At 46.2% G+C, this 27,222-nt stretch overlaps 1 protein-coding gene across 1 annotated transcript in view; it reads left to right on the forward strand.

The window, feature by feature from the left end:
- LOC126538815 (neprilysin-2-like) overlaps positions 1–27,222 on the forward strand; it is a 110,952-nt gene that overhangs the window by 76,064 nt on the left and 7,666 nt on the right. The window contains exon 7 of the mRNA XM_055075008.2: positions 10,557–10,807. Coding sequence (XP_054930983.2) covers positions 10,557–10,807 — 251 coding nt within the window. The remainder of the gene's footprint in view (positions 1–10,556; positions 10,808–27,222) is intronic.

The following is a 27,222-nucleotide window of genomic DNA, read 5'->3' on the forward strand; positions in this document are numbered from 1 at the left end:
GTGCAAAGAAAAGGCTTCGTTTACGAGAAAATTGCATCTGAAGAGTCCGAATACCTTTTTCGAAATTCTAACGCACCGCCACCGAACCGGAGGAGTGGTGACGTTCCATACGCCATCACCCCTCTTTGCTGCAGTGGTTGGGTAAAACGTCGCCCGAGAGACCGCGGTACCGAGCCAGCACAGAGCGGCGGATTCGCCGCTGCAGCTACCTTTTGGTCAAGTGGCGTATACCGTTCGGGTATGCCGCGACATCACGTGGAAGTTGAATTTTCTGCTACAGGCAGTGTGTGCTAGTTTTGCGAGCCAGCAAAACCAGCGCAACACTACGCGACGCGATGACTACTGAAACGCGAAAGCGCGAGCGGCGCGGAGTCGAGCGTAAACGAAACCGTTCGACCGCCCGCACCGTTGTCAAGGGTAATTTCGATGAGTTGTTCTGTCTAAAAATGAAACAGAACTGGACAAGTAGCACTTTATTTCGTCTTATAATACAATACAAGGATTTTTCTGCAAGGAGTGGTTGACTCTATTGACAGAATTTAAGTGAGGAGTGCTTTCGTCATAGGGCAAGTACTTCAATTTCCCTGGGGAGTCTCTAAAAGTCTCCTGCACTTACCTCAATTTCTCGATTATTAAGACTCTGTTCGCGATATTATTGACGCCTTAGAGATTCTAGAGCCCTGGTCTATCACTTTAGCTTGACTTAATGGTTGCCTTTGGTGTCCCTTTAAACTGGTAACCCCGTGAAAAACGCTTCTAACGCACCACAGTTGCCGTCAAATGCACATACTGGTACCAGGCACTGATATGCGAAGAATATTTTTATTGCACTCTGTTTCGCAACTAGTAATGCAGTGTACAAGCCTTGGGTTAACTTTGGCCATGCATTGCATATTGTAGCTTACGCATCTACTTGAGAAATGTATTTCAATGTGCATGCTCACCCACTAACGTAATTTCCCATCTGGGACATCACTTGCTCTCCTGCACGACTGCAGGGGCAGATTATGCATTTCTTGCAAAAGTACCTGATAATGTTAGGGCTTGTAAATTATTTTTTTACAAGTCAAGCTCTCTTAGGGAAAGCCAGCATAACTCAATGCAGTTGAATGGCAGGTATTTGCAATGTCTTTCGTAGTTTTGCCATCTTGGGGGGTACATTATTTTGAACATAGATTTTCTCATCGACTGGCACATTAAGAGGCATGCACCTATGCCGTTACACCCAAGAGTGGGTGTAACAGCTCATTATTTTGGGGAGTCTTAGAAATAGTGTGCCCAAGCATCATTGCATACTCAAAACACCATGTTCGGCTCGCACTTTTTGTAAGCCCAGTGTTTTTTTTTTGTATGCCAGGGCAATGGATGGCTGGCATACGTGTCGACATTTTCCACTGTGGCATGGTTTCGCCATGTCACAAGTGCACTGATTTTTGGTATTTAAACAATTCGATTGGTCTACTAAGAGACGAAGCGCAGCCGCTTTCTCAGCAATAGCGGGCGGGCTAAGTGTGAGTATGGCAAGCCCTTTGCGGCTTTGTCCTGTTCACTCAAATACAGACTCACAACTGTGTTTTAGACCATTTCATTGTTTCATCGAACGCGAGTTTGAGACAACAGTGCTGGCTTCACTCGCTATGCGGAGACTAAACCTACGCAGCGGAGCACACCAGCTGATGAAGCTTGAGTTTTCGTCGAAAAGATTATCCTTATACACAGCAGCACAGCGGTAGTAATTCCAGACACGAACCAAGTTCGGAAACCAACTTGTAGATACAGTTCTCTAACTTAGCAGTACAGCCGACTGTAATTTCCAAGAGCGGCGACATAAACAGAACAAAATAATACACAGAAAGAATGCTCTGAAATCACCATTATTTTAGTTTAACGATCGAAATAGCAAAATGCAAGACTGTGTTTCATGCATGCATATACAGATAAAAGTAATATGCTATCATAAGCCATTACACAATAAGAAGCACATACCAAGATGAGCAGTGCCATATAATACAGTAAGCGCTAAATGAAAAGCACAGCCTTCTGTGCGTCAACGCTGAATGTCTGCCATGCCTGCTGAAGAAAAATAAACATATTTCCCTTAGAATATGTCTTTAGAAGAACTTAAGAAACACAATCGAAACTCGGGCGTTCATTTTCTAAAATTTTCTGCCAATGAATGATGATAACTACATTTATAGTTTCATTGGCAAAAAGCCCATTATGTCTGAATTAAGCGAAACCAAACTCAGCTGCAAAGCTAAAGAAAGTTTCTCAAGAATGTTTCTTAACAAAAGCAGAAGATCTTTGCAATTGATATCTAAACATCTGAAAGATATTTCGCTATTTCTCGCTAATAGCTGATATGTTACCCAAGCAGAGCCATTAAAGCCCAAAAAATTAGGCTCGTTTGCATAAACCACAGTTAAGTTGGAAGCAACCGAAGTTGAAAGCATTCTTCTACTTGTCGTATTCCATTAAAGAGTAACTGCAACAAAATTTCATTTTCCTACAGTAATCATGTATTAGCGGTAATCGGTGTATACCATTAAAGCAATGTTGGCACACTTGCCGTCCTACTAATGGTCTCACATACTCATAAGCAGCTTTGAAATAGTACCTATGCAGACAACGTGTGCACCTTGTGGTTAGAAGACATGTAGGCAATATGCTTATATTTAAGTCAAGACTTTTCAGCATGCGGCAGGCAAACCTAATCAATCTCGCTGGATATGCCAAAGACCTATGTTTCTCCCAACATTCTGCGCTGTGCTCAATTTCCCTAAAGCAGTAATTGTGTTTTCTGTTTCAATATCACAGTTAAGTCTATTTCTCTAAGACCTTCACAAAGAAACTTTTCTCGACAACCACTGCATAGGTTAGTTCCCATAAAAGAAAGCGGAAAAATCCACTAATAGTAAGAAGCTGCTGATTTGCGTAGGACATCAACTTCATGAAAAATTGTAGGAAACTGAAAAAAGCTTGAGTACCAAGTTCCAACTCTATGACTCGGCAATAAAACCCGATATCACATTTTTTTTTTAAATCCGCCTAATAAGATATCTAGTGATGAGAAAATTTATTTATTATACACTGCTCTGAGATGAACATCTAGATAGTGAGCAAGAATTTCACAACACCCTCATATACGTAACAGTTTCACTTACGCAGTAGGAGCAGCATGTTCAAATTTGTTTGTGCTAGGAGCTCTGACACATGCAGTTCACAGAACTGTCATGCCTGTTTTGGTGCAAAGATAGATGCCTGTTAACCTGGTGCTTTAATTGTTTTCAAAGTAACAAGTTTTTGGAAATTTCTGCAAAAATTCAAGATGAATAAAAAGTCTGCTTGCTCGAGTCACAACAATTTACCTATATCATGAAAGCCAACAAACAAGCTCGTTCATTACAATTTACCTGTTTCTCAAATGCCAAAAATGCAATTCAAATTTATCCAGTGTTTACCTCATCAAAGCATCCTGCGTTTTACATGTATTTGAATGGTGAAACTGGAGTTTGCCCTCAGCTCAATCTTCCTCTCAGGAGTCTCTAGGGCTGTGCATCTTTTAAAAAATTTTCAGACTGGCAGCTAAAATGGACCTTAGCCTGGCACGCTGCAAAGCATAAGTTTGCAATTTGGAGCTGCAGTCTTGCTGCCACATTACTTCCGCTCCTCTCTGAAAGCAGCTCTGACAGCAAGGCTCAGCGCCCTGGTTAGGGCCTTTATGCCCGCGCTCTTGGACGCATCATACCCATCTGCTCCAAAGAACGTTGGCTTTTTCGCTTTGCCTCTTCCAAGGAACCTGCCCTGCAATTGTAAACAGTAGTTATTAGCACTTCTGTTAGCACATGAACATTTTGAAGTTAATCCTACTCAACGAAATGAATCAAATAAAGATGCTGACTTGAGCTGGTCAACAGTCAGCAAACAAGGAATGTTTGTCAGTGGAGGTAGCTTTGCACTAATGGTACTTGGCTTCTTCAAAGCAGCATTATATTCCCTTGATAAAACTTTGGCGTCATGCTGAGGTTTTCCTTGTTAGCCCACTGTAATATTACCTGGGATCCTCGCCGCAAGGGACGTGAATGGATTAGTATTTGGAGATGTTGTTCGTATGGATAGTTTCATTGTCAATATGCTTGAACTGTGTGCCTATTATATTGAAAAATGTGAACTTCACAACTCCGAGAAATGATAAACATGCCGAATATGATTTTGTGACATGTGTATTAATATTACGGTCATGCTCTCTCCTTCTGTTTCCTCTTAAACATCTCTTTACTTAAAAACCTTGCTAGTATAATATAAAAGCATCATTTCACTTTGATTAAGGCTATCCCGTAGAACAAGAACAATGACTGGTACATTAAAGCATCACGAAGAATATACATGCAGGGGTTTCCTTGGTGATAACAAAAAGGTCATTGCCACTGGTTCAACACTATAAAGAAAAAACGCTTTAAGAATAACTACAAGAATGCTTTGGCTGCAGCGCCAGTGCACATACGGGTAATTATTCAACTCACTGAGATAAATTCGCCAAGTGGAAAGTTATGGCAGGCGCCAACTGAAATTGTGTTCGCACTGTAAGCACTACAGTGCTTTTGTTCAGTCAAGGAAATGCAGCGTCATACATCTATAGAGTTTATCACATAATGATGTTTATTTACTGTTACAGTTAAGTTTGTTACCACCACACTCTTTAAGAGATGAGCAAAACGAGTACAAGGTGAATGTAGGAACCAACGTTTCGACAAGTGAACTTGTCTTCAAGGCGACGTACGCTTTCCTCGCCACTGTTTAAGGGAGGTAGACAAAGTGTTTTTCAAATGCACCAGCAGATGAGCTCATTCTTCAGTGAGTGTGGTCACACTAATATGAGCGATAACACTAATACCTCTGTTAGATCGGCAAATTTTGAGTGAGGGCATTTCGCCATTAGTGTCACTCGCAGGCTGCCAGATAGAAAGGTTTATTGACGCTGTGGAATGAACTTGCAGGCAAGTGTGTTTTAGGAACTCACTTCGCTGCTTTGTAGTGTGTAGCCTAAAGAGGAATTTGTCAATAACAAATAAATGAATGCTCACAGAAAAGTTGGCACTAATAGTACGATAAATGTTTCGTGGTTCCTAATGTTGTGAGCGTCTTTCAGACATCAGTGAAGCGAGAAATGCATGAAATGTTTGTTTTCGGTAGATTTTGCAATTATTACTCTGAATTTTGGACATGTTCTTGCTTGTGTTGGCTCAATACAAATAGACTATGTTAATGGGATTACAACATTTTTATTTCTCATGGCAGAGGTTCTTCTACATGAGTATCTTTTTGTAATAAAACAGTAACCATTCCTAAAACTCAGAATGCTGTCAACCCCTATGGCTTCATGGATCATCATTGTGATCAATTCCAAATGACACATTGTTTTCTCGTCTAGCACCGTACCGCCGAAATGGCTCAGCGAAGCGAAGGGTCACTCGCTCGAAGTGCCACTAAATTTACGCATCTGACTCGGGTATAAGACTGCATGACACGTGATCAAAGTGACATCAAAACATCCACATCAGTTTATACAAAAGGCTGTCTAGATGTCAGAACTTAATATGCTAATGACACCAATGTGTGTCATTCTCTCTAAAATTTGAATATTTCTAACACAAAGTATTAGCGAGGTCTACTCAATCTAAATTTCATATATATATCTATCATATATATATATATATAACATAGATACCTGACATACTTCCAAATTTACGCAAACGATGTGTGCCATAGCTGCCACGTGCTTCGATTGGTGAGTGGCGATTGCATTTACGCGTAGCCTCTTCTTTCTTCCTTTTTCGACCTCATGGAGTTGTGTGGAATGGTGTACCAGAAAACCTTTCTGGCTAAGCTGGACGCACATTCCAGGACATGCTGCATTATTAAAAAATATGCCGCAGAACATGATGGCACCAACATTGCACATTGTTCTTGATATTTTGTGACAAAAAAGTACGTGCAGTAAAAAGTGCTGCACTGAAAACACAATGGTTTATAAAGATGTTGTATGCAGAAGATTGCACATGCCTCGCACCGCACAACGAAACATGAACCCGGGCCACACGTGCATTGGCTCAAACAGTGCTTTCAATTTGCGTTTCCCCCATAAATTGTATGACGCGCCAGGACAGCCTCCCTAAAAAAAAAAAAATACGCGACTGCGCGCACAGGTTCGTAGGGCCATGCTGCGCACCGAACAATGCGTGCACGCTGAAAGCGGCAGTGCCGATGACGCACGTCGCAATGACGCCTAGCTGCAGCTTATCTAAATTGCAAGGCGGCTTTTCTTTAACCGCTGATGGAAATATTTAAATAGTCAATGCATATTTAACAAAACAGTCAATAAATTCACGCACACGTGCACTCTACACGCAATAACATACACGCAGTTTAAAGAAGAGATTTCATTGGCGCGACATATGACGTACAGTTAGTGCAACAAATGATATGCAACGAATTACCTTACCTTAATGTTGTTTGCTATCTTGTCTGCCGCTTCAAGTGCGGCAACATCTTTACCGTCGACCTAGAAGGCGATAATATCTAGCCCGGGTCTCAGCCGCTCCAGTGCCTGGATCAATCGGGGTGCGCAGGCGCCCGCAAAACTAAATGTGCACGTGGCACAACTTAGTGCTAAGCACAAACGCGACTCATTTAGAAATTTGAATTGGCTTTCGACAATGAGGCAGCCACGGAGCAAGTCTCGATTAGCCATGGACCAAGAACAGGCGACGGCCATCCTGCTCCCTCTGTAGTGGACTGGCACACTGCAGGATATTTTTATGGATCTCTCTTTCTGTCGCAAACTGTCGTAGGCTACGTGAAGCATCGCTCGTGACGATGGAAATGATTGGACAGTTTGCAAAAAACAGGAAGTTGGCTTTCATGCAAAGATTTTTCAACAAAAACTCAAGGTTTGGAATCTCTAGTGCTGTGCACTTTTAAAAAAAAATTCACACTGACGGTCAACATGGCCCTTAGCCTGGCAAGCTGCACAGCATAGAAGTTTCCAATTTGGAGCTGCAGTCTGGCTGCCATGGCTCCCATTCCTTTCTGAAAGCAGCCCTGAAAGCAAGGCTCAGCGCCGTGGCCAGGGCCTTTATGCCCGCCCCCCCGGGCTGCATGATACCCGTCTGCTCCATGAATGCTGGCTTCTTCGCATTGCCTTTTCCAAGGAAGCTAAACAATATTTATTAGCACTTCTGTTAGCACATGATCATTTTGAAGTTAATCCTACTCAACAATATAAATCGAATAAAGATGCTGACTTGAGCTGGTGAACAGTGAGCACACAAGACATGTTTGTCAGTGCAGGCAGTTTTATACTAATGGTACTTGGCTTCTTGAAAGCAGCATTAAGTTCCCTTGTTAAAACCTTCTTCCTCGTCTGTTCCTCGTCTCTCGCAACTTTAATCGTGAGAGGTGAGAGATAGGTGTGTTCAATGGTTCGAAGTGCTAGTGCTTTCACTTGAAATTCGTGGAAAGCTGCTTTCAAAACTTATGGCTTGTCTTCCTTGTTCATGCACATCAACGCATTTACAAACCTCTCATATAACTCTGTACTTCGTTCATGCGTTTTCCTCCTTCTCTTTGCATTTCTGCTGAGTAACTGCAAGCTTCTGTATTTTATTTCTTTCTGTCATCAATGTCAATGCCCCTTGTAAGGGGAGCTTTTTTCTACTTGTTACCTTTTTGTTGGCTACTATTGTGGTGCAACAAAAGAGCGCAAGCCCCGTCTGTGAAATCGGCGAAGCTAAGTCGGATGCCGCCGAGCTGGGAGAGGTAAGCGAGCGCCGGAAGAGGAGCGTGCCTGGAGGTGGAGAGGTGGGGCGCGCGCTGGGGAACGTACGGTGGAGCGCCCGGCGGTGGCGGGAGGGACAAAGAGCTGAAGTGTCGCGGAGGAGGTGGGTAGGCAGAGGTAAAGCCCGTTAAACTTCGTAAAGTAGCGACACGCTTTGAAGAATGCCGCCTGCTCCTCGCGCGCTCTGGCCGAGGCTGTCGCCGCGTCTCTATTGGCCTAATAGCCTCACGTGGGCCCGCGCGCCGGCTTCGTTTGTTTACAGTCGCGTTTCAGCGCCATTGTCGCTTGAGCAGCGTCTACGGAATGGGGAGGAGCGCATGTTGGCGCCGTTGCTACGCTCGAGCGGTGTGGGGAACCAGCGCTGGAGTTTTCACGGCGCCTGCAGCGCCGCCCTGGCGGTCAGAACGTGCACAATGCAGCCTCCCCCGCGGCCGAAAATTGCGTTGCGTGCCCTTAAAGTCGAAGGAAAACAAAAGGGCGCCGACGATACTGTTTCGTATACAAGTGCCACAACTAAGTCGGGATGAGGGAGGATGTATCCTTCTGCGTCTTTCCATCTAAACCCTACGAACAAGAACGGAGGCGGCGTTGGATCCAAGCAGTCAGGCGAGCGGAGTAAGCTCCCGTCTTGTCGCCCTTTCAAGCGGTGTCGGGCTCGTTTCTAAATCAAATTTCGCGTGTATCCTTGATTTATTCGATAGTGAAGACGGTCAGCCATGGCAGACAGTACCAAACAGCAGAATCTGCAGTCGGTATTTCGTCGGAAACAAAATGAGCAATAGCATGCACCATCCGGCATATGTACCATTTTTCCTTCGCAATGCCACCGCCAAGCCCCTTCCAACGCCACCGCACCAAGTGAACGATACGAAAGGTAAAAATTATCCATTCATTGCCAAGAATTACGAGGGAGGGAAGCTGCCTTGTAATACGAGTTGTATGCGCATAGTGCCGGCGCACGCGCGACTAAGCCACCTATGTGTTTATAAAAATGCGCATGCAGATGAGGACTCGGCGCTGAGATGCATCCGGCAAATTTATGTAATTAGTGCTAAATGTAGCCAGGATTGTTACGGATCAAGCAGCGGAGCACTGAAACCTTTGCTTGCGCGAGTCAGCTGATGCGATAAAGCTTTCTTCTCCATTGACTGCTGTGGCGAAGTAACATCAGAATTTTTTATGTCTAGCCAGAGAAATATGGAATATCTTCAGGCCAACTAATACTTACGAAACCATAGCGCAGCACGACCGGAGCCATAACTGCTAGATTTGCGAGGCAGGCAGCCACGCAAGCATGGCATCGATACACGACGCAACCGTTAAAGAAACACACGTGCTCGCCGCGACGCACTGTGAAAAATATATAAAGCTTAAAAAGCTTCTTTCGTCATTTCTTCACTTGATGGCGCTAGCTTTACAAAAACTGTCCACTGGAAGCGGCACGAAAACGGAAACATACGAACTATAATACAACTGCGTATGTGTGTGTGTCGTCTGGTTGTGTGGCTGGAATATGCCGCGTTTCGTCGCCAGGGCGGCGTGCAACGCACTCTTTTCGACGCGCCGCCTATCCAGCGCTGGTTCCCCGTAGGCGACGTATCGTTGAGGAGGGAGCGTGAAAGAGAGGAGAAACGAGGAGGACTGAATGCGGAGGAGGCGAGTGTAGCTATACGAAGTTTAAAGGGCTTTAGGCGGAGGCGCTCTGCGTTCACCTCCGCTGGCAGTTGCTACGGGCTCTGTGCGCGCTACGAATGTACCGGGTTCGTTTGGCGATCGAGTGCCGAACGAGACAAATGGTGCAGCACTGCAAGCAGTGGTAGGTCGAGCACAAGTCGACGGACCCCGAAGTCGTGGACAAGCGCCGGGCAAAAGCTGAAACAAGACCGGCAAGAGGCACGGGCTAGTCGATTGCTAGTGCTATTGCAGCAAGGTACCATAAGCTACCAAACTTAATCAAAATGAACTATTCTGTCTTCAAAAGAAATTAATTTGAACAAAAAATAATTAAGTAAACGGCAGGCTACTATGTAGTGAGACCACTTCCGAGGGAGCAGGTCAGACGAATTTATTGCACGTTTCAGAAGTGACCGATGAGCTTTTCTCTCATTTTTACACACAATTTTCGAGAGCTCGGGAGAGGTCCTTTGTCTTCCTTTCTTCACCATGTGTGAGAAGGAAAAAACAAGAAAGCGCAACCTGCACCAATTTTCTTTACAGTGAAGTTTGGCTTCCTTGGTAAATGAAATAATCGTACGGTGAGAGAAGGGTCAGTAAACCTGAAAATACGCAATATGGTAGACCGCTACCTTCAAGATCCTGCACTAGCTGCCCTTGGTTTTGCAGGTTTGGACATAGTTCCCTCGGGTTTTGTTTCTCGTTATGGCAGAATCACACCGCATCTTAAAGGTAACAAAATCTGTACATGCGTTTGAACGAGAAAAAAATAAGCCAAAATATGTCACGTCATACCGATGCACTGATGCTGCTGTTCGGGAGCGAAGTTGGAAATGGGAAACCTGGGGCTTTATTTTTTCGTCGACTAGTCATCGACGGTTTCCCGGAGAATAAGCGTTGACTCTTGACAAACATATCGATACACTCAAGCTTACTGTCGCTTCACAAATTCCTTGAATAGTTTCTCATCTTGTGCCCTAACAGAAACTAGGCCAGTAAAGTTGCGCGCCTGTAAGTCATTTCAGAGTACACAACGTCCGCGCAGGGCATTGACGTGAGTGCTGGCGGGAACCACAGTGTCTGGCTCTCGGCATCGGCGCGACAGCAGTTCGTCCATCGCGCCAGGTGTTGGCAGCCCGCCTTGAAGGCCGCCATGATAGGCTACGAACGCATGGAGCTGCGGACGGGCGGGGACATCGGACTGCACGTTGACCGTGACTATTCGCCGTGGCAGGTGTTCTTCATAAGCTTCTGTCAGCCTCTGTGTGGCCTGCCCGCGGATGTGGATGGACCCCGGTGCGTACATGAAGTTCAGAAGGGCTTTTAAGGGGCTAGCTAGTGGGTGTTGATACTTTCTTCTACGATGTGCAGGAATGCTGGGACAAGAAAACACAGAGAAATAAATCTGGCGCACCATTTGGTTGTCCGTGTTTTCCTGTCCCTGTGTTTTCGTACGTAGCGTAGGAAGAAATCATGAACATACATAGAGTGGCCGCAGGGCGCCTTGGATGGACAAGGTGCTACTGTTTCTAAAAACGTGGGAGGTGCGGCCTGTTGCTATACCAGGTGATTGCTTTAAAGTTTTACGGAAGTTTTACAAGTCGCCTGTGCCAGACAGCATAATTGCAGTCGTTGAGCTGGATTATTCAAGGAGGTAGGCATTACTTCCACGAGAAGTCGAAACATATATTAAAATATTTAATAAAAATAGGCAAGCTATACGCCTACCTATAAACAGCAACGAGCAAACCGCATTTTCCTCCGCCAATTTAAGTAACTTTGGCAAGGCCCGTTGTATTAAAAACTATTTACGCCTGCTAGATTTTGAACCAGCCTTGTGATCGCATTAACTGAGAGCGGTGAGCGCTACAGGAACAAAACAATGAACATAGTCGACGATTAAGCTCTTTTTATGAATATATAGGCACAGTCATATTAACGCTCTTCGGTGAGACAGTACTTCTATATCCACCTGATCCAAATTATGGGTAATCGAGCAACATATTAATAACTGCGCGGCTTGCGTGTTGTGTGAAATAGGCAGCATTTATACGGAATCCACCAGTTCTTATAAGTACTCTTCGGCGTTTGGTTATGGAATCTAACTTACTGCTTTGCCTACACGCTGAAGCTACTACTTTACTAGGCAATAATAGGAAAAAAGCAACATACTGCTTGAGTATGAGAACTCACTCATGTGAAACTAACGATTGATATAAAATTTTGCAGAATAACAACGAGTTTTTTGCTCTATGCCTATAATTGTAATGCGAGCATAACAGCCATGAAGACCAGCTTTTCCCTCCAGTCGTTCGTCCAATTTATTTAATAAATTGCACCATCATACATGCCACCATCATCATCATTTTATCACAGACATACATGTCGCATCGAATTTATTTTTGTCATAAGCTAGATGTTCGAAAACTGCAAAACAGGAACATGTTCTGGTACATTTCTACAGCGCGCGTCGGTTTATTCCACATTAGTGCTTACATAGAATCCATCGGAGTTAATAAACGTTTTTGTGAAGCACTAGCTATCATTATATAGTAACGCGTTACTCAACTTTTTTATTTGTGTTATTGAGTGTACCCTTGCGCTGTATTGAATTTTTGTGACCCACTATAGTGTTTAGTACATTTTTCCCTGAAGGCAAAGTAATAAACAAACGACAGAGAGGGCTGCCAGCGGCACCGTGCTTGGCGAGGGCCTCCATCTGCAATAGAGCGGTCATGGTTACAGCTAGGTTTCTGGTCAACCGCAACGAAAATAGGACGAAATCATGTCCTACTCTGTCCATTGACGATAGGACACACGTATGGCACTCACAATTTTCTGCTGATTGGTAATAGACCACCAACCTGTGGTAGATGCGGTGAGGCTTACCGTCCTCCACGTCCTCCTGGAGTATCGGGATGCAGAATCTGAGAGAAACACTTTTCTCTAGCATAGCACCAGCATATACCTCTCCATCTGGTAATGTTTTTTTTTTGTAGAACCGTTTTTTACACCAAAGCAGTTCTAGGATTCTTGAATGATAATGCATCGCATGTTATTAGTACAAAAAATTCATAGCATATCCTCTTGCCAAATGATTCTGCTGGGTTAGTGTTTTGTGCAGCACATGCCTCAAGACCCTTGTGTTTCAAGAGTTATATTAAGGCGGTAGTGCTTCTCTAATATACTTTAGTAGATCATGTAATCATGCCACAATGTCCCTTTTATGCTCATATACTTCATTAGTCATTGCCACTATCTTATTACAAACACATCTTAGAGAGACTATTCTTGAATGCCTGGTTGCAGCCACTTCTCATCTAACTCTTGAAAGTCATCGCTACATATCGAACTTATTGAACACTAGATTGGCGATCTGCAGCCATACTTGGTGCTTGAGCCACAAAACACCACATAATGTCATGGTTTGGTGTGCTGCGATACCACGGATCCGAGTGCATGGGGGTTGGACACTCCCGCGTGTAGCCGTGCGCGGCTTGGCCGTGTCCGCGGATAAGGGGATCCTGGGGGTTGAACCGGTGCTGAGTGCTTGGACATGTATCGCCACTTGGCAACACACCTCTTGGGCTTTGTGGGCTTCACGTAGACGGCACCCCCTGACTGACCTACCAGGGTGGAAATTGGTAGTTGCCTTTTCCTCTCTGCCCCTCCAACATTCGTCTTTCTTTTTCATTTTCAATCTTTCGTGTCTTCACTTTTTACTTCCGATCTTCTCGCTAGCAAGGGTTACCCTCGTGCGGAACGTAAACTTTAGCTGTACTTATTTGCTTGTAGCAGAAACGTACAGTTGTAGTCCGCAGGACTTTTTATAAGCTCTGCGGCGTCTTCTTGTTGGGCTCAACGGTGGGCAGTTGGCGTTACGGCGAAAAGCTGAAGAGTTTAATTGGATAGTTCTTTTCTCAAACTCCCTTGTCGTACCTGAAACGAGGGCGCACCGAAAAAGTATCCGAATTTTTTTGGCAACCAAAAGCAAAACTTTCTCGATTCCATGGGACCCATTCTGATAAATCCGAAAAGACGGTGAGAAGGATTTCGCCTTTCCTGGTTTCGAAAGGTCTAACTGAAGTACTTGAATCCGGCTACAAAGCATCGGCTATGGCTAGCGGCAATCTGCCTTCGTAACTCCGCGGTAAGGAACAACATGACCAGCCGGCTAGCCTAGTCTCATACCATGATATACCAGTGGCAGTATCCCAGCACCGTATGATGAACACCACCCGTGGTGTTGTTTCCAATAATAATTTCATGAATTTGACCGAACCTGAACAATTTAAAGCAGGGGCGAGCAAAATGTAATCAATCTGAGGCGAATAAAGATGAGGCGTGACGGTTCAGAGAAAAGAGTATTTTCATTTGTGGCTTAAGCATCCTGCCCGAGACAATCGAGGCAGGTTATGTAAAGATCTGGTTCAGAGCATATGTGAAAAATCCCCTTCTATGCTTGAAATGCCAGCATATCGGCCATAATTCACAGGACTGCCGAGGCCGACAGGCATGTTCTAAATGTAGCACCTGTGAACATTCCTCTGAAACATGCGAGAACGCTCCACAGTGCTTGAACTCTGATGGCGAGCATGCTGTCATATTCGCAGTCTTTGTCTTTCCAGAAAGAAATAGAAATAGAATGTCACAATCAGTCATAGAAAACATATCATTCAAGGAGGCACATAGGCGGGTATCATACTTGCCAAAGAACAGCTTTGCCGAAGTGGCGCATCAGAGGCAGCGGCACAACGGCCCCCTGCGGCTAACCGGCCCACACAAACTCAGCCGGCCCCCTTGGCGGCAGGCGCCATCGCTGCTCCGCCGCCCCACAAGAAGGGGCCAGGAATTTTCGGACTTGTGGCCTCAAGGGTCTCGTCCCTCGAGACGAGGCCTTCACGTGAAACCAACCGCTCACAACAGCGCGTCTCAAGCGCCTCGCAAGAGGCGATCTGCCTAACAACCAGCCAAAGGGCACCGCCAGCTGCCATAGAGCGGCGCGATACTCGCGATCGCTCAAGAAAAAAGAAAAAAGTATTAGAGGGCCCAAAGGGGCTCTGTACGTTAATGTTCTTATACTAGACACACAGCACAGACATCTCAAATACGAATACACAAATACTACATTGGAACGTCAGAGGACTTCTTCGTAACCTCGACGATATCACAGAACTATTCTATAAATATAATCCAGAGTGCTGTGTGTTCAGAAAGCACATCTAAAACTTACACGAACGAACTTCCTCAGACAATATGCTATTTTCCGCAGACCGTGACGACGCTGTTGCCTCGTCCGTAGTTGTAGCAATGGTTGTAGATAAGTCATTTGCTTGCTAGAATCTTTCTCTCGAGACGCTCCTAGAGGCGATGTCTGTGCGAGTGATTCTTTTCATCCAGTTTATAATAATCTGTAGCAGTTTTATACCACATCATTAATTACCATATCTAGCACAAGATATTTGTACATGCTGGATGACCACGTCCCGGAATAATTAATTATTGCCGGTGATGTTAATGCTCACAGCACTTCGTGGCGAGACTCCCCGTATCATGCCGGCTGTCGACTTTCTGTAACCTCTTGTGCCTACCTCTTTAATAAAAAGAGCTCACTATTATAATATATACCACAATTCATATTCCTCCACAGATTTAGCGATTGACACTGCGGCATTCCTTGCACACGTAGAATGAGATGTCCTCAAGAATCAATTTGTGAGTGACCACTTTCTTTTAACGCTTAACACTACTTTGTTCTCCGTTAGAAATTAATATGAACTGCTTAGAAGCGTGTTAACGAGTCAACGTATTCAACACGAGATTTTATCAGCAACTGTACTACTGATGACGCAGTAGCGTATATAACCGTTTTTATTCTTTACATAGCGGAAAAATTAATTATACTAACAAATGGTCTGTCATGTAAAAGGCTGGTATCCTGGTGGAATCAGGACTGCAGACTGGCGCGAAAGAAACAAAACAAAGCGGGAGGCGTACGGCGTCCCTCCCCAACTGCAGAAAACCTTATGGCATTTAAACATGTAAAATCACAGGAAAGCTGGACGCGACGACAGGCAAGGAGGGCTAGGGACGATAGGCTTTCGCAGGCATAACGTCCTACACACAAGTTCACAGTATCGAATGGCCTAGAAGGCTAAAGGGGGAGCAAATCCACTCGTTGCCCTTGGTTAATACTGTAGCGGCGCGACTGTCGCCTCCAGGTCCGGTGAACAAGACGGCTCACGTTCTGGTAGTGCGTATTTAGAGCACGCTAGCTTGCGCGACCTGATCCTGCGGCAACATGGCTGACCGGCCTAAAGAAACCGTGGCCATGGCGGCTACCTCTTCGCGCCGCCTCACGGAAATTGGTGATACTAGATAACGAGCCCAGCCTTGCCAGTGTCAACGCACCGCCTCTACCAAGGCGAGAGTGACGTGGCGTTATGCGGTCTGCTAGACGCAACGCGGGTGTAGTGTGACCGGGAAATCTGCACTGACATTCTACCCTCCGGCCCCGACTTCTACGAGCGTTCGCGGGCAGCTGTCCTTGCTCACTATGCCACCTCGAGCGCTCACTCACAACAGTCTGGCCATTTGAACCGTCGCGCCATTCCATGTCTTGCCGTCCCACATGGATTACGTCCACCCGTGCCGATCGCCAGCAAACGCCGGCCCAAGCATCAACCCTCTACTCGGGCCGTGAACCTCCTCCCCATTTCGAAGGCCGCTGCGCAACGGCTCTTTCCAAGGGTTTATCTGGGCTAAATTCAAGCGCTTTCGGCTACACAAACGGCTTGGAGATCGAAGAGCAACCTCCACCACTTATGTAAGACAGATGCTCAACCGCTGACCGGCGCCATATATTTTCCAAGTACTAGCGGTGCCGGGCTACGACACCGACGAGGAAGAATGATGATGGGTATTGTACAGATGAAGAAGATGAAATGCAAAAGTCTTCACAGTAGATTTACAATAAAGTAAAATAAAAAACCTGTAAGCAGTATGAGCCGAAGCATACATAGTGTATCACTAGGAATAGTGCCGCATTAGTACATCACATTACTTTGGCTAGCCGGGTAGGTGTGCTGAACGGCGTAGTTCACGGCTTCTCCGCGTCATGACAGCAGGAGTGCCGCTGAGGTCGGAGGCCTGTCGCAAAGCGCGCGTCACATGCTACTCAGACTGCTGCCATTGCGCGCCTGTAACATTTCAAATAATTATTTCAAGTTTCAATTAGAAATAACTAAAGTGGGAAGTATATGCTAAAAAAAAGTACAAACGTGTGATATTTCTTGTTCCAATCAGCCGACCTCAAAAACTGCCATTATATCGTCTGTTAAGACGTAGACGGCTCGCCGACCTGCGTTCGCAGCCGCGATAGTCGTGCACTGTTTTCATCGTTTACCTGAACGCTTAGGCAGTGAAATGAATACCGTGGATAATACTTTTCAATATCAAGCTGATCAGGATCCGGCACCGCATAAACATGTCGCAACGCTGAAAAAACCATGAGCGACACCACTTTATGTCCCATTGTAAGTCCGGCTACAAACATGTGAGCTAAGGGCAAAAGATATCGCTTTTTTAGACATCGCGTGACCGACAACCCTTCAGAAATTTGGACGGTGCACTTCACCGCACTGGCAAGGAACTCTAACCGTATTCCGTGGCGTGTGAGCGCCACTTTGAGGACCACTTGGTTGAGCGGCAGGTTGTACAGATTCTAAAGGAATATCCGCTGTTAAAAATTTACGCTGTTCCCTCAATGCTGCCCTAGCGCCCGCATACCTATCGAAGCAGCATTCTCGCAAAGAAGCAAGACTTAGACGGGATGTCGGTCGGTAAAGCACGCGGAAAAAGAAACCGCGCCTCTGTTTCGACACACTTCAACGGAATTGCTTGGCAATGAAAGCCGCGCTTGTTGTGATCCGCCTGTTGTAACCACTATGGTGCGGGTTAGAGGTGTCTTTCGCGACGCTGGTGTTCTAGGATATCCTGGGGCGCGTGGGGCGCTTGAGACGGAAGGAGGGTCTCTGGACGAGGGACAATCGCTCGGTGAGTCATAGCTCGAGCTGCACTATCCACTCCGTCGTTCCCCGTGGTTGCGATGGGTCCCAGGCACCATATGGTTCTGTGTTTCTGATGTAATGTTGTATTTAAGAGACGGGTGACACACGCAGGTACGCGGCCGCTAGTGAAATAACGACATGCTATTGGACAGTTCGTGAGGATATAAGACCCCTGCCTAATGGCTTCTTTGTTTTTGACTGCGAGGACGGCCGCTAGTGCTTCCGCCATGTTTGCCAAATTAAGGTGGTCTTTTTTGAGACACAGATCAGTAAATCTGGCTTGCGGGCCGAGCCAACGATGGCCAGCGAAAAGCCATATGTGCCACAGCGGACTGCGTCCGTGTAAAGTATGTGTGGCTCAGTTCTGTACTGTTTTCTGAGTTGTTTGGCTCTGGCGCCGCGAGGCGCTCGGTGGTAGAAAGGAGTCATGTTTCTCGGTATAGGCGCGGGGTGGATTGGGGTTCGGATGTTGGCTTAAAGGGGAAGAGTTTTTCGCCACTGTATTGTGGCCGCACGGAATACCCTAAGCCACGTAGGTCCTCCCTACCCGTGGGCCTAAGGCTGAGTCTTTCTCGTTGAGACATGAGGACCGCAGGCCTCAGCTCCTCAAAGACGTGGTAGATCTCTAAGGCTAGAAGTTGACCGGCAGGTGTTCCTGTTGGTAGTCCGAGGGCAGCCTTGTAGGATATACGGATGAGCGTATCGGCTTGTTCGACCTCGGCCTTAGTTAGTTCTAGGTAGCTGAGACCCTACGTGACTGTACTAATTACAAAGGCGTGGATTAGGCGGAGCGTATCCGCCTCTGCAAAGCATTTGCGATGCTAGGTTACTCTGTACCATGCGTGCAATTTCTGTAGCTGTCGTGCGCAGAGTTTTAACTGTCGGGTCCACGCGCCCATTACCATGTAGCCAGAGAGCGAGTGCTTTGGCTGCCTCGTGTATGAGGCGGTCACGAACTCTGAGGTCGAAGGGTAGTTTGCCTTTGTGACCTTTGCCATACAGCCGTACAAAACCCGATTTTTCCGGGGAGCAGCTCATACCACAGCCTTCCGCAAACAGATGTACTGTCTGTGCTGCTTCCTGCAGAGTACGTACCTTGTCTTTGACAGAGCCTCTGTTCACCCATAGTGTGATGTCATTGGCGTACAGGGCATAACCTAAGTCTGCTATGGACTCGAGCGGTCCGGAGAGGCGAGCCGTACCAAGGTTGAAAAGTAGTGGAGATAATGTGGCTCCTTGAGCAGTTGCTCTATTGGGTATAGTGAAATCAGACGACCAATGTCAAGGTGTTCAATCAGACATCACCCTCAGCACCAGATGCGGTGACATCTCCAGAACGAAAACATGCAATATATTCAATGCGGCATTGGATTGCGCAAGAGACCAGGACACTCGCTGAATAGGTTTATACGACCACACCCAGAACATCTTGAAAAAAGAAAAGTTCTGTAAATCGAATGCCGCCCAATCCACGCGTTGAACAAGTGGCATGGCGCGGTGTGGAGTATTCAGAAGAAAAATGCGTCTGTGCTCCTATTGTTTGACTCTTTGTGTAGTCGCAAGTACTGCGTTGCGTCGCTCACTGAGGTACTCTGTAACCTGAGATTTGAACTTGGAGAAAACTTCCTCAATTGGATTAAAAATGACTGTATGGAGGCATCCGCTTGATGCAATTATTCAAGCTGACCAGATCTGCCTGTTCTGCGCGCTTGTATGCTGGAGCGTTGCCGGAAATGGAGGCAACATCTGTCTCCGGCTCCTCAGAGTCATCCTGGACATACACGTCGGCGAGAATGTCAACGAAAAGGAACCATTGGACCCTTTCGACAATTTGCCAGTACAGCACGGCGTTAGCCAACATGCAGGTGATTATCTTGATGTTTGTGCCCTTCGTCGAAGTCACTGCCTGGAGTGCTGCTGTGCCCTTTGTAGATCGCAGCTCTTAGACCCCCATTCCTGCGTTGCGCGTCGGGGTAACTGAGCAAGCGAGCACGCAGCGCGCAGTTGAGGTTGAAAAACGGCGAGAGCAAAGAGAGCGCGAGGAGGAAACTACAGGAGGAAGGTGCCGCGGAAGCATGAGGAGCAATACGGAGGAGCACAGTATGGCGAAAGGGTAAGGAGATAAGCGTAGTGCCGCACGAGACGTGTTTTACGGCGGGGACCAGGCATGAGGTGAGCGCGTCCACTGGTACCATATATGGAAACAAAGCGCTGGGGTGGACTTCGGACCCACTGCGCATGCTCTACTTCGCCTGGGCCGCCACCGCTAGAGACCGCGCACCGCGCAAGCCACGCGTGGGTCCCGTGATCACAATAAGCGACCCAACCAGTGGAAATGCTTCGTCTGCCGCTGCTCCTAATCGAACTGCCCGAGCAGGGTTCTCTCGGCTCAGCGCCGCCACCGAAAGAACCCTGTCATTCAGAAACAAATTGTTTTCCACAATATGTCGCGAATTCAAAAAGCCTGATCAGCTGCGCTCTAAATTCGCATTAGGGAGTATCGTAATTGTCGGATACTTTTTTTTTTTCTGCGCGCAGCCGAATTTTCTTGAACACCATATATTGTAATTTGTTTCGTCGACGTAAAAGCGGCAATCTCGGGACCCATTTGTCTGTAGTCATTGCGCACACTCTTTTCGCTTCCCCTTCACCTCGGAGCGGTTGCGGTCCACCGGTCGTTGAGTCGCTAATTTTATGGAGTAGGTGCGTGCGTAGAGGCGGCGGTCACCTGAACTGGTGCTAATTCAAGACTGCCCATTGGGCTAGTTGGAATGTTGGATTTGTGGCTAGGAAGAATTCAGCGCAATGTGACGGGACAAAGAAAGGAAGTGCACATCACTGTAATTGTAAGGCCAGGTATTTGTTGCTTAATCACTGGCTTTATCTGTTTGAGCGGGAAGATTGGGTTCTTGGCCCTTCTATATATCTGATTGTCCACTGGTTATCTGTGCTACGCATAACATTTCCTGTCATGCTGCTTTTTCCATTGTCAAGTAGAACATTCGTTATCCGCGTTTACTGTCTGATCTATAGCTCCCTCTTCCTGTCTCGTAACGTTACGCCAAAATTTTTCCTTCCATCTCACTTTGCGCGGTCTTTTATTTGTTCGCGAGCTACTTTGTCATCCTCCATGCCTCTGCCTGTGGTACAGGTTCATGGGCCCAGGGGCTCAGCACACAGTGAAGGAGATGTCGCATCCCGACATCGTCGTTATCCGCAGTATATCTAGGCGCGACGACATCTACGCATAGACAAAAGACTGGAATGCATATAATGCTTAGGCAAGTCTAGAGCCGCATTCGCGGTGCGCATCTTATTGTCCTTGGCCACGCGATAGAGTTGGCTGGGTTGAAGTGTCCGCTCCCACTCGAAGGGCGACTCTACCACCCGTTGTACAACGGCGGGATGCCCACGGTATGCCGACTGACTGCGGCCGTCTCGTCGGGCGAAGCTGCCGCGCCCCAGCACCAGGGAAGTGAAAGTCGCTTACCGCTCTGGGCTCCTGGAGCGTGACTGGCCCGTCGGCGGCGAGCTCAGCTGGCTCCGGTCCACTTACAGTAGTCAGCACAGCTGGCGGCCACGCGATTTTGCAGCGTTGTCTGGTTGTGGCGGCGGGTCTTAGGCGGGACCGCAGGCACGGCCACACGGCGGACCGCCATCCGCCAGAGTCGGCCTCTGGTCCCGATGAGCTTCAGACGGTTGCTTAGCTGACCGGTAGCCGCTCATAAATTCACCCGTGTAGCCTCCCGCCCGAAGCCGATCGACAGAGGGGTCTAGCGTCTGGGAGGACGACGCAGTGAAGTTGGCGGAGTCGTTCCTTCCGCGTGAGAGCGTTTTACGAACGTGGCGTTTATTCGACCTATATCTCATTTCAAGGACAGGTTTCATCGTGCCATTGGCTGTAGCACAAACAGCTTGATAACATCTGGTTGGCCTAATGAATTATTACTAACGCACAGACATGAAGGTCAGAGGCTCCATCGTGCGGACATCGCAGGTAACATAGTATCGAGTGCTGCCTATCACATCAGACGACAGCACGATACAACATTGTCTCCCTCTGCGAGAATTATTACTTCCACATAGACGCTTAGGTAACAATAGACCCAAATAACTATACACTGGAAGATGTACACTTTCCTTATGTAATGTACAGCACGTAATAATATATTACTTCTGTAGGAATAACGAGAGGATTATGTGCTTCAGATGTATGCAGTAGGTATATGCAGTACACTTCCCTTTATTAAGCGAAAATTCTCGAGGCATTTGAACACGTAGTAGCACAGCTATGTGTTGCAGAGACTGTTATGCATGAATATTAGCTGTATTATAGCTGAACTAGAAGTGAGCTTGTGCGGAACAGCTCAGAGCTGCGCTTCGTAAGCGACTCCTCACCATATATTACTAATGCTGCAGATGAGCCGAAAGATTCACTCATTTATTGCATGTATAAGTATTCGGTTTTCACCAGTAAGGCACATCGTCAGACAGTGCAGTGCTTGCATCTTTCGCGCGGAACTTTACAACGTTTTGCAAAACGAAAGACCCGTCTACATAGAAGAATGATACAAGAAATGTAACACAACAAACATTCAATGAGACGAAACTGTATATCTAAGAAAATGTTCTGCACACTCCTCAGCATGCTAAGAATAAAACAGGTAATTAAGAAAATTTAGTCAATAATAAACTACAACTCACAGAAATATTCACACTGAACACATCACACATGTCCACTGCAGCTACACTGCGAGGCCTCGAAGAAGTAGAGCCTCAGGAAACGACAAACGGTACCAGAAGGCCAGGCCGGGGATTTTCGCATCCTTTGTAGCCGACTTGGGTCCGGATCGGCAGTAGTACTTGGAGAGTTTTGACTAAAGTAGCGGACTTTATTATCCGGCTCCCATCATTTCCCTCCCCATGTTGAAAGATTGTGTACCCTCAGTAGACTGTACATCACACTGTGCTGAGGAGGGATGCGCAGAAAGCTCCTCCTGAAAACCCAAATGGTGGTCCTGGGGAACATACAGTTCTACCTCTGAATGATGAAATGATTCTGCTTGCGTGGAATCCTGTCGCCCTGTTCACAGTCAACAGGCCGCCTAGCTATCTGCTGACCTGTAGTGGCAGTATGAAATGGCTAAGTTAGCGTAAGAGTGTAAGTAATCTCTATCTGGCACCAGCTCATAGCTGTGCGTTGCAGGATCAGGTGTCGATTTGGGAATGCGCGGCAGCTTTGATGCGTTCCATTTATTTCTATCACCAAGCAGAAATGTAGAAGGACATACCTTTTCCTTAACTGTATGTGGCTTACTCTATTTGAATGACCTACTATGAAGCATTACTTTCACCGCACCTCCTGCTTTGATCTGAGTCTGTTTGGCACCTCTTCGCTCATCTACATACAGCTTAGTCTGTTGCTGCTTCTGATTGACCTTCTGTCTGACTTCTGTAGGAGAGGTATTCTGCAAAGAAGATAGCTTACTGATGTCTAACTTTGATTGCGGTTGTCGACCATGCAGTAAGACGGCTGGCGAAGTACCAGTTAGAGCAGGCGGCGTAATCTTGTAACAGCCCAAAAACTCAGTACTGCTTCTATAGACATTTTCCCCTTCCAGCTTAGCTACTTGGATGTGTTCTTTAAGAACACGGTAAGACATTTCTGTTAACCCGTTTGACTGTGGGTAATAGTTTGAAGAGATATGAGTGATACCTCTATCATTCAAGTAGTCCTGGAATTAGAGTTGTTTAGACGTAAAGTGTGGACCATTGTCTACCTATGATTTCCGGTAGTACTTGGCGACGGTAAGCAGAAGTCAATAACCGGATAACTTCATTTGCCAAAAATGGATTTTTTGAAGAGTGCTTCAAGCCATTTAGAAAAGTACTCCATCAAGGTGATGACATAAGTTTGATTTGGAGATGCACTCAATGGACCGACGATGTCCATGCCCAACTTCTGCCATGACCCTTCAGGCCAATGTATTAGCTGCAATAGAGTTACAGTGTGTTTAGCTCATTTATAAGCTAGCTGACAGATATCACATTGTTTCACAAACTATTCCACAAAGCGGTCTAGCTGGAGCCACCAGTGACGCTTCGCAGGAGCTGTTTAGTGCGAACAATGCCCTGATGAGACTCGTGTGTTAACTGCAAGAAAGTAGGTATTAGCACGTTGGATATGTCTACGCGTTCGCCCCGCATCCTCCTGTACGATATGTACATATTTATGTACATATTACATATTATGAATTTTTATAGTATGTACATATTATGTATGTAAATATGCACATATTTCGATATGTACGAAAAGTATGATATGAACGATGAGTACAGAACTTTTCTTGTGGGGCTAACCCTTAGTTATATGATAGATGACCCTTTCAATGTCTCATCTGTGGTAGTAGCTGCCTGAACTCTTTGTCAAAGAGAAGTGAAATTGTTTATTCATCCTGAACAATAGAATTGTAGTCCTGTAGGGGAAGCCTGGACAATGCATCAGCTACAGTTTTCTGACCTTTCGCAATACTCTATTTGGAAGTTGTAATAGAGCAGCCTCGCTGACCGTCTGGAGATACGGATAGGCCATCTATTCGAGTCACCAGCTGCTAACAAAGCGGCTACTGCTTGGTGATCTACTGTATCAGTGAAGCGCCTTCCTCAGAGCTAAACATGCCATTTCACACATTCGAATAATCACGCTAGAGCTTCTAGCTCCCTAACCGAGTATTTTCTTTCTGCAGCAGTAAGTGTTCTTGATGCAAATGCTATGGTTTGTAAGTGAGAATTGTATGGCCGTTGAAAAACACTGCACCCAACACAGCTTTCAACTGTTTAAAGCTGCGTTGCCCTTCCTGCGACCATCAGAAGTTTTGCCCTTGTCTGAGCATCTTTCTAAGTGGTTGGACAAGACGCGCGTAGTGATGCAGAATTTTGGCGGAATAGCCTGCGAGTCCGAGAAAGGAGTGAAGGGATTTCAAGTTTGTGGGAGGAGGAACATTCAGTATTACTTCGTCTTTGCTCACCATAGGCGGTATGCCTTCTGCTATTATCTTGTGTCCCTGGAATTTCAATTCCCTTTAAGCAAAGGCACATTTCTTATTCAACTTCATTTCGCTCTGCGATGTGCAGGCTAAGACGTTCTCCAAGTTCGCGTCATGCTGATGTTTGGAACTTGCCCAGACAAGAATATCATGAGGCGCCGTGCTTGCTTAGTGGCTACAGTGTTGGGCTGCTAAGCACGAGGTCACGTAATCGAATCACCAGTTTGAAAGCTCTCTCCATTCCTAGTGGCCAAGGGTATAATAGAAAAAAATCGTACCTTCATACAAAGCCTCAAAAATGTCTAGCGGGGATCTCCTCCTAGAACTAAATGACAAAGAACAAGCGCAAAAGCTAACAGAACTTACCAGTATTGGTAACGCAACAGTGACAATTTCACCGCACAGAACACTTAACACAAGCAGGGGTGTGATATCAGAGAAAGACTTTATTGGCTCCAGCGACGAATAACTATTCGAAGGTTTCCGGGAAGAAAATGTTACTAAAGTCCAAAGAATTGTCATCCGCAGGAACGACCAAGAAATCCCCACAAAACCTGTTATACTCACCTTCGGAACAAGTGCAATGCCTACCTCGCTGCATGCAGGTTATGTAAACGTAAATGTTAGACCATATATCCCGAACCCCAGACGATGTTTCAAATGCCAAAGGTTTGGACATGCTTCGCATGCATGTCGAGGACGAGCAACTTGTGCTAAGTGCAGTTCCAACGATCACCAAACTGACAATTGCACCTCTTCCCCACTTTGTATTAACTGCAAGGGAGATCATGCAGCTTATTCGCGGTCCTGCCTTTGCTGGAAAAAAGAAAAAGAAGTAATTGCTCTAACTGTCAAAGGAGAAATCTCGTTCTATGAAGCCAGAAAGCGGCTATCGTACCTTTCACGAAGAAGATATGCCCATGTGACGAAGGTGGGGGCATCGTCACAGAGGCCTGAGGAATCCTGCGAGCCCACGCACAGTGTTCCCGTAGTGACGCCTCCCGCCCCCGTGGTGGAAGCAGCCAGCGCTGTTCCATCTTCGGAAGACACCAGTCCCGCAGGGCCTTAAGATCAAACGAACCCCAGGCCCGAGACACGCGTCTCGGCGCCAAACTCTCGGTCAACCAGCGATTCAGAGAGAGCGATGGAGGTCGACACAAAAACCCCGGCGTCATTGACACCAAAGGACAAGCGCTCTCTCGAGCGCTTAAAGAGGGACAAACTCCCAATAACCACCCAAAATAAGAAGGCTACAACCTAAGGGTTATCGCTCCGATGTATCTGCCTCCTTCAGATCCATGTCACCTAACATCTCACCTCGTATTCTTTCCGTAGTGCCATTTCTTATCTTTCAGTTTCAAAATGGCTTTTATTATTCATTGGAATTGTAGAGGTCTCATACACAATCTAGGTGACATCAAAGACACCATCAACATCTTTTCACCAGTTGCTGTATGTCTTCAGGAAACAAGTCTCGGTCCGAAAAATAGTCAAATTCTCAAAGGTTTCACCGTTGTGCGAAGGGACCGCGAATGTTCCAGCCGTTTGTCAGGCGGAGTGGCTATAGTCGTGCAGGGCGGCACTCCTACCCGAAATGTCCAATTGAATACATCTTTAGAAGCCGTAACTGTCACCATTATATCTTACAAAACCATCACCATTTGCTCACTGTATATTACACCCCACAACCACTTCACTACTAAACAATTAGAAAATCTAACAGATCAATTACCGGAACCATTTGTTTTAGTAGGGGATTTTAATGCTCATTGGTCAGTTTTGACGCTGCCCCAAAGAGTAATAAGAGGACAGCTGGTTGAAGATGTTATCTTATGCAATGATATCTGCCTTTTAAATTCAGGTGCCCCAACGTACTTTTCACCAACTTGCCCCATTTTTAGTTGTTTAGATTTAGCTTTTTGCTCACCATTACATTTTAATGATCTTAAGTGGGAGGCCCTCGACACGTCATATGGCAGTGATCACTTACCAGCAGTCATTAAACTCCTATCATCACCACCAACCTAAACCACTAGGCCACGCCGATGGAAACTAAAGCTCGCTAACTGGCCGTTCTTTACGAAAAATTCGAAACTGGAAGATGTCTTTTCGCCAGACCTAAGCGTTCATGAACTTAACAAGAAATTCATTGAGGTAATAATCTCAGCGGTAGACAAGGCGATACCCTAGTCATCGGGTATTGTGCGCAATAAGCTAAACCCCTGGTGGACGAAGGAGTGTACCAACGCTAAAAAAGAACAAAAGAAGGCCTGGGGAATCCTACGGAGGTACCCCACCTATTGCAACCTCTTAAACTTCAAACAAGCCAAAGCCAAAGCACGATTCATTAGAAGACAGGCTGAAAAATCATCATGGAAGAAATATATATCTTCAATAAATGGTACGGTCACATCGAAACGAATGTGGGACCAGGTGAGGAAATTTAGAGCACAGTACTCATCTTACACAATACCGTTACTTACAAGTCCAGGAACACTAACAACAATACAAGAACAGGCAGATATACTCGGAGAACATTACCGCGATGTATCTAGTTCAGGGAATTATACAAAGGACTTTTTGCGGTACAAACAGT

This window comes from Dermacentor andersoni, chromosome 8 (assembly GCF_023375885.2).
Source record: "Dermacentor andersoni chromosome 8, qqDerAnde1_hic_scaffold, whole genome shotgun sequence".
Classification (NCBI taxonomy): domain Eukaryota; kingdom Metazoa; phylum Arthropoda; class Arachnida; order Ixodida; family Ixodidae; genus Dermacentor; species Dermacentor andersoni.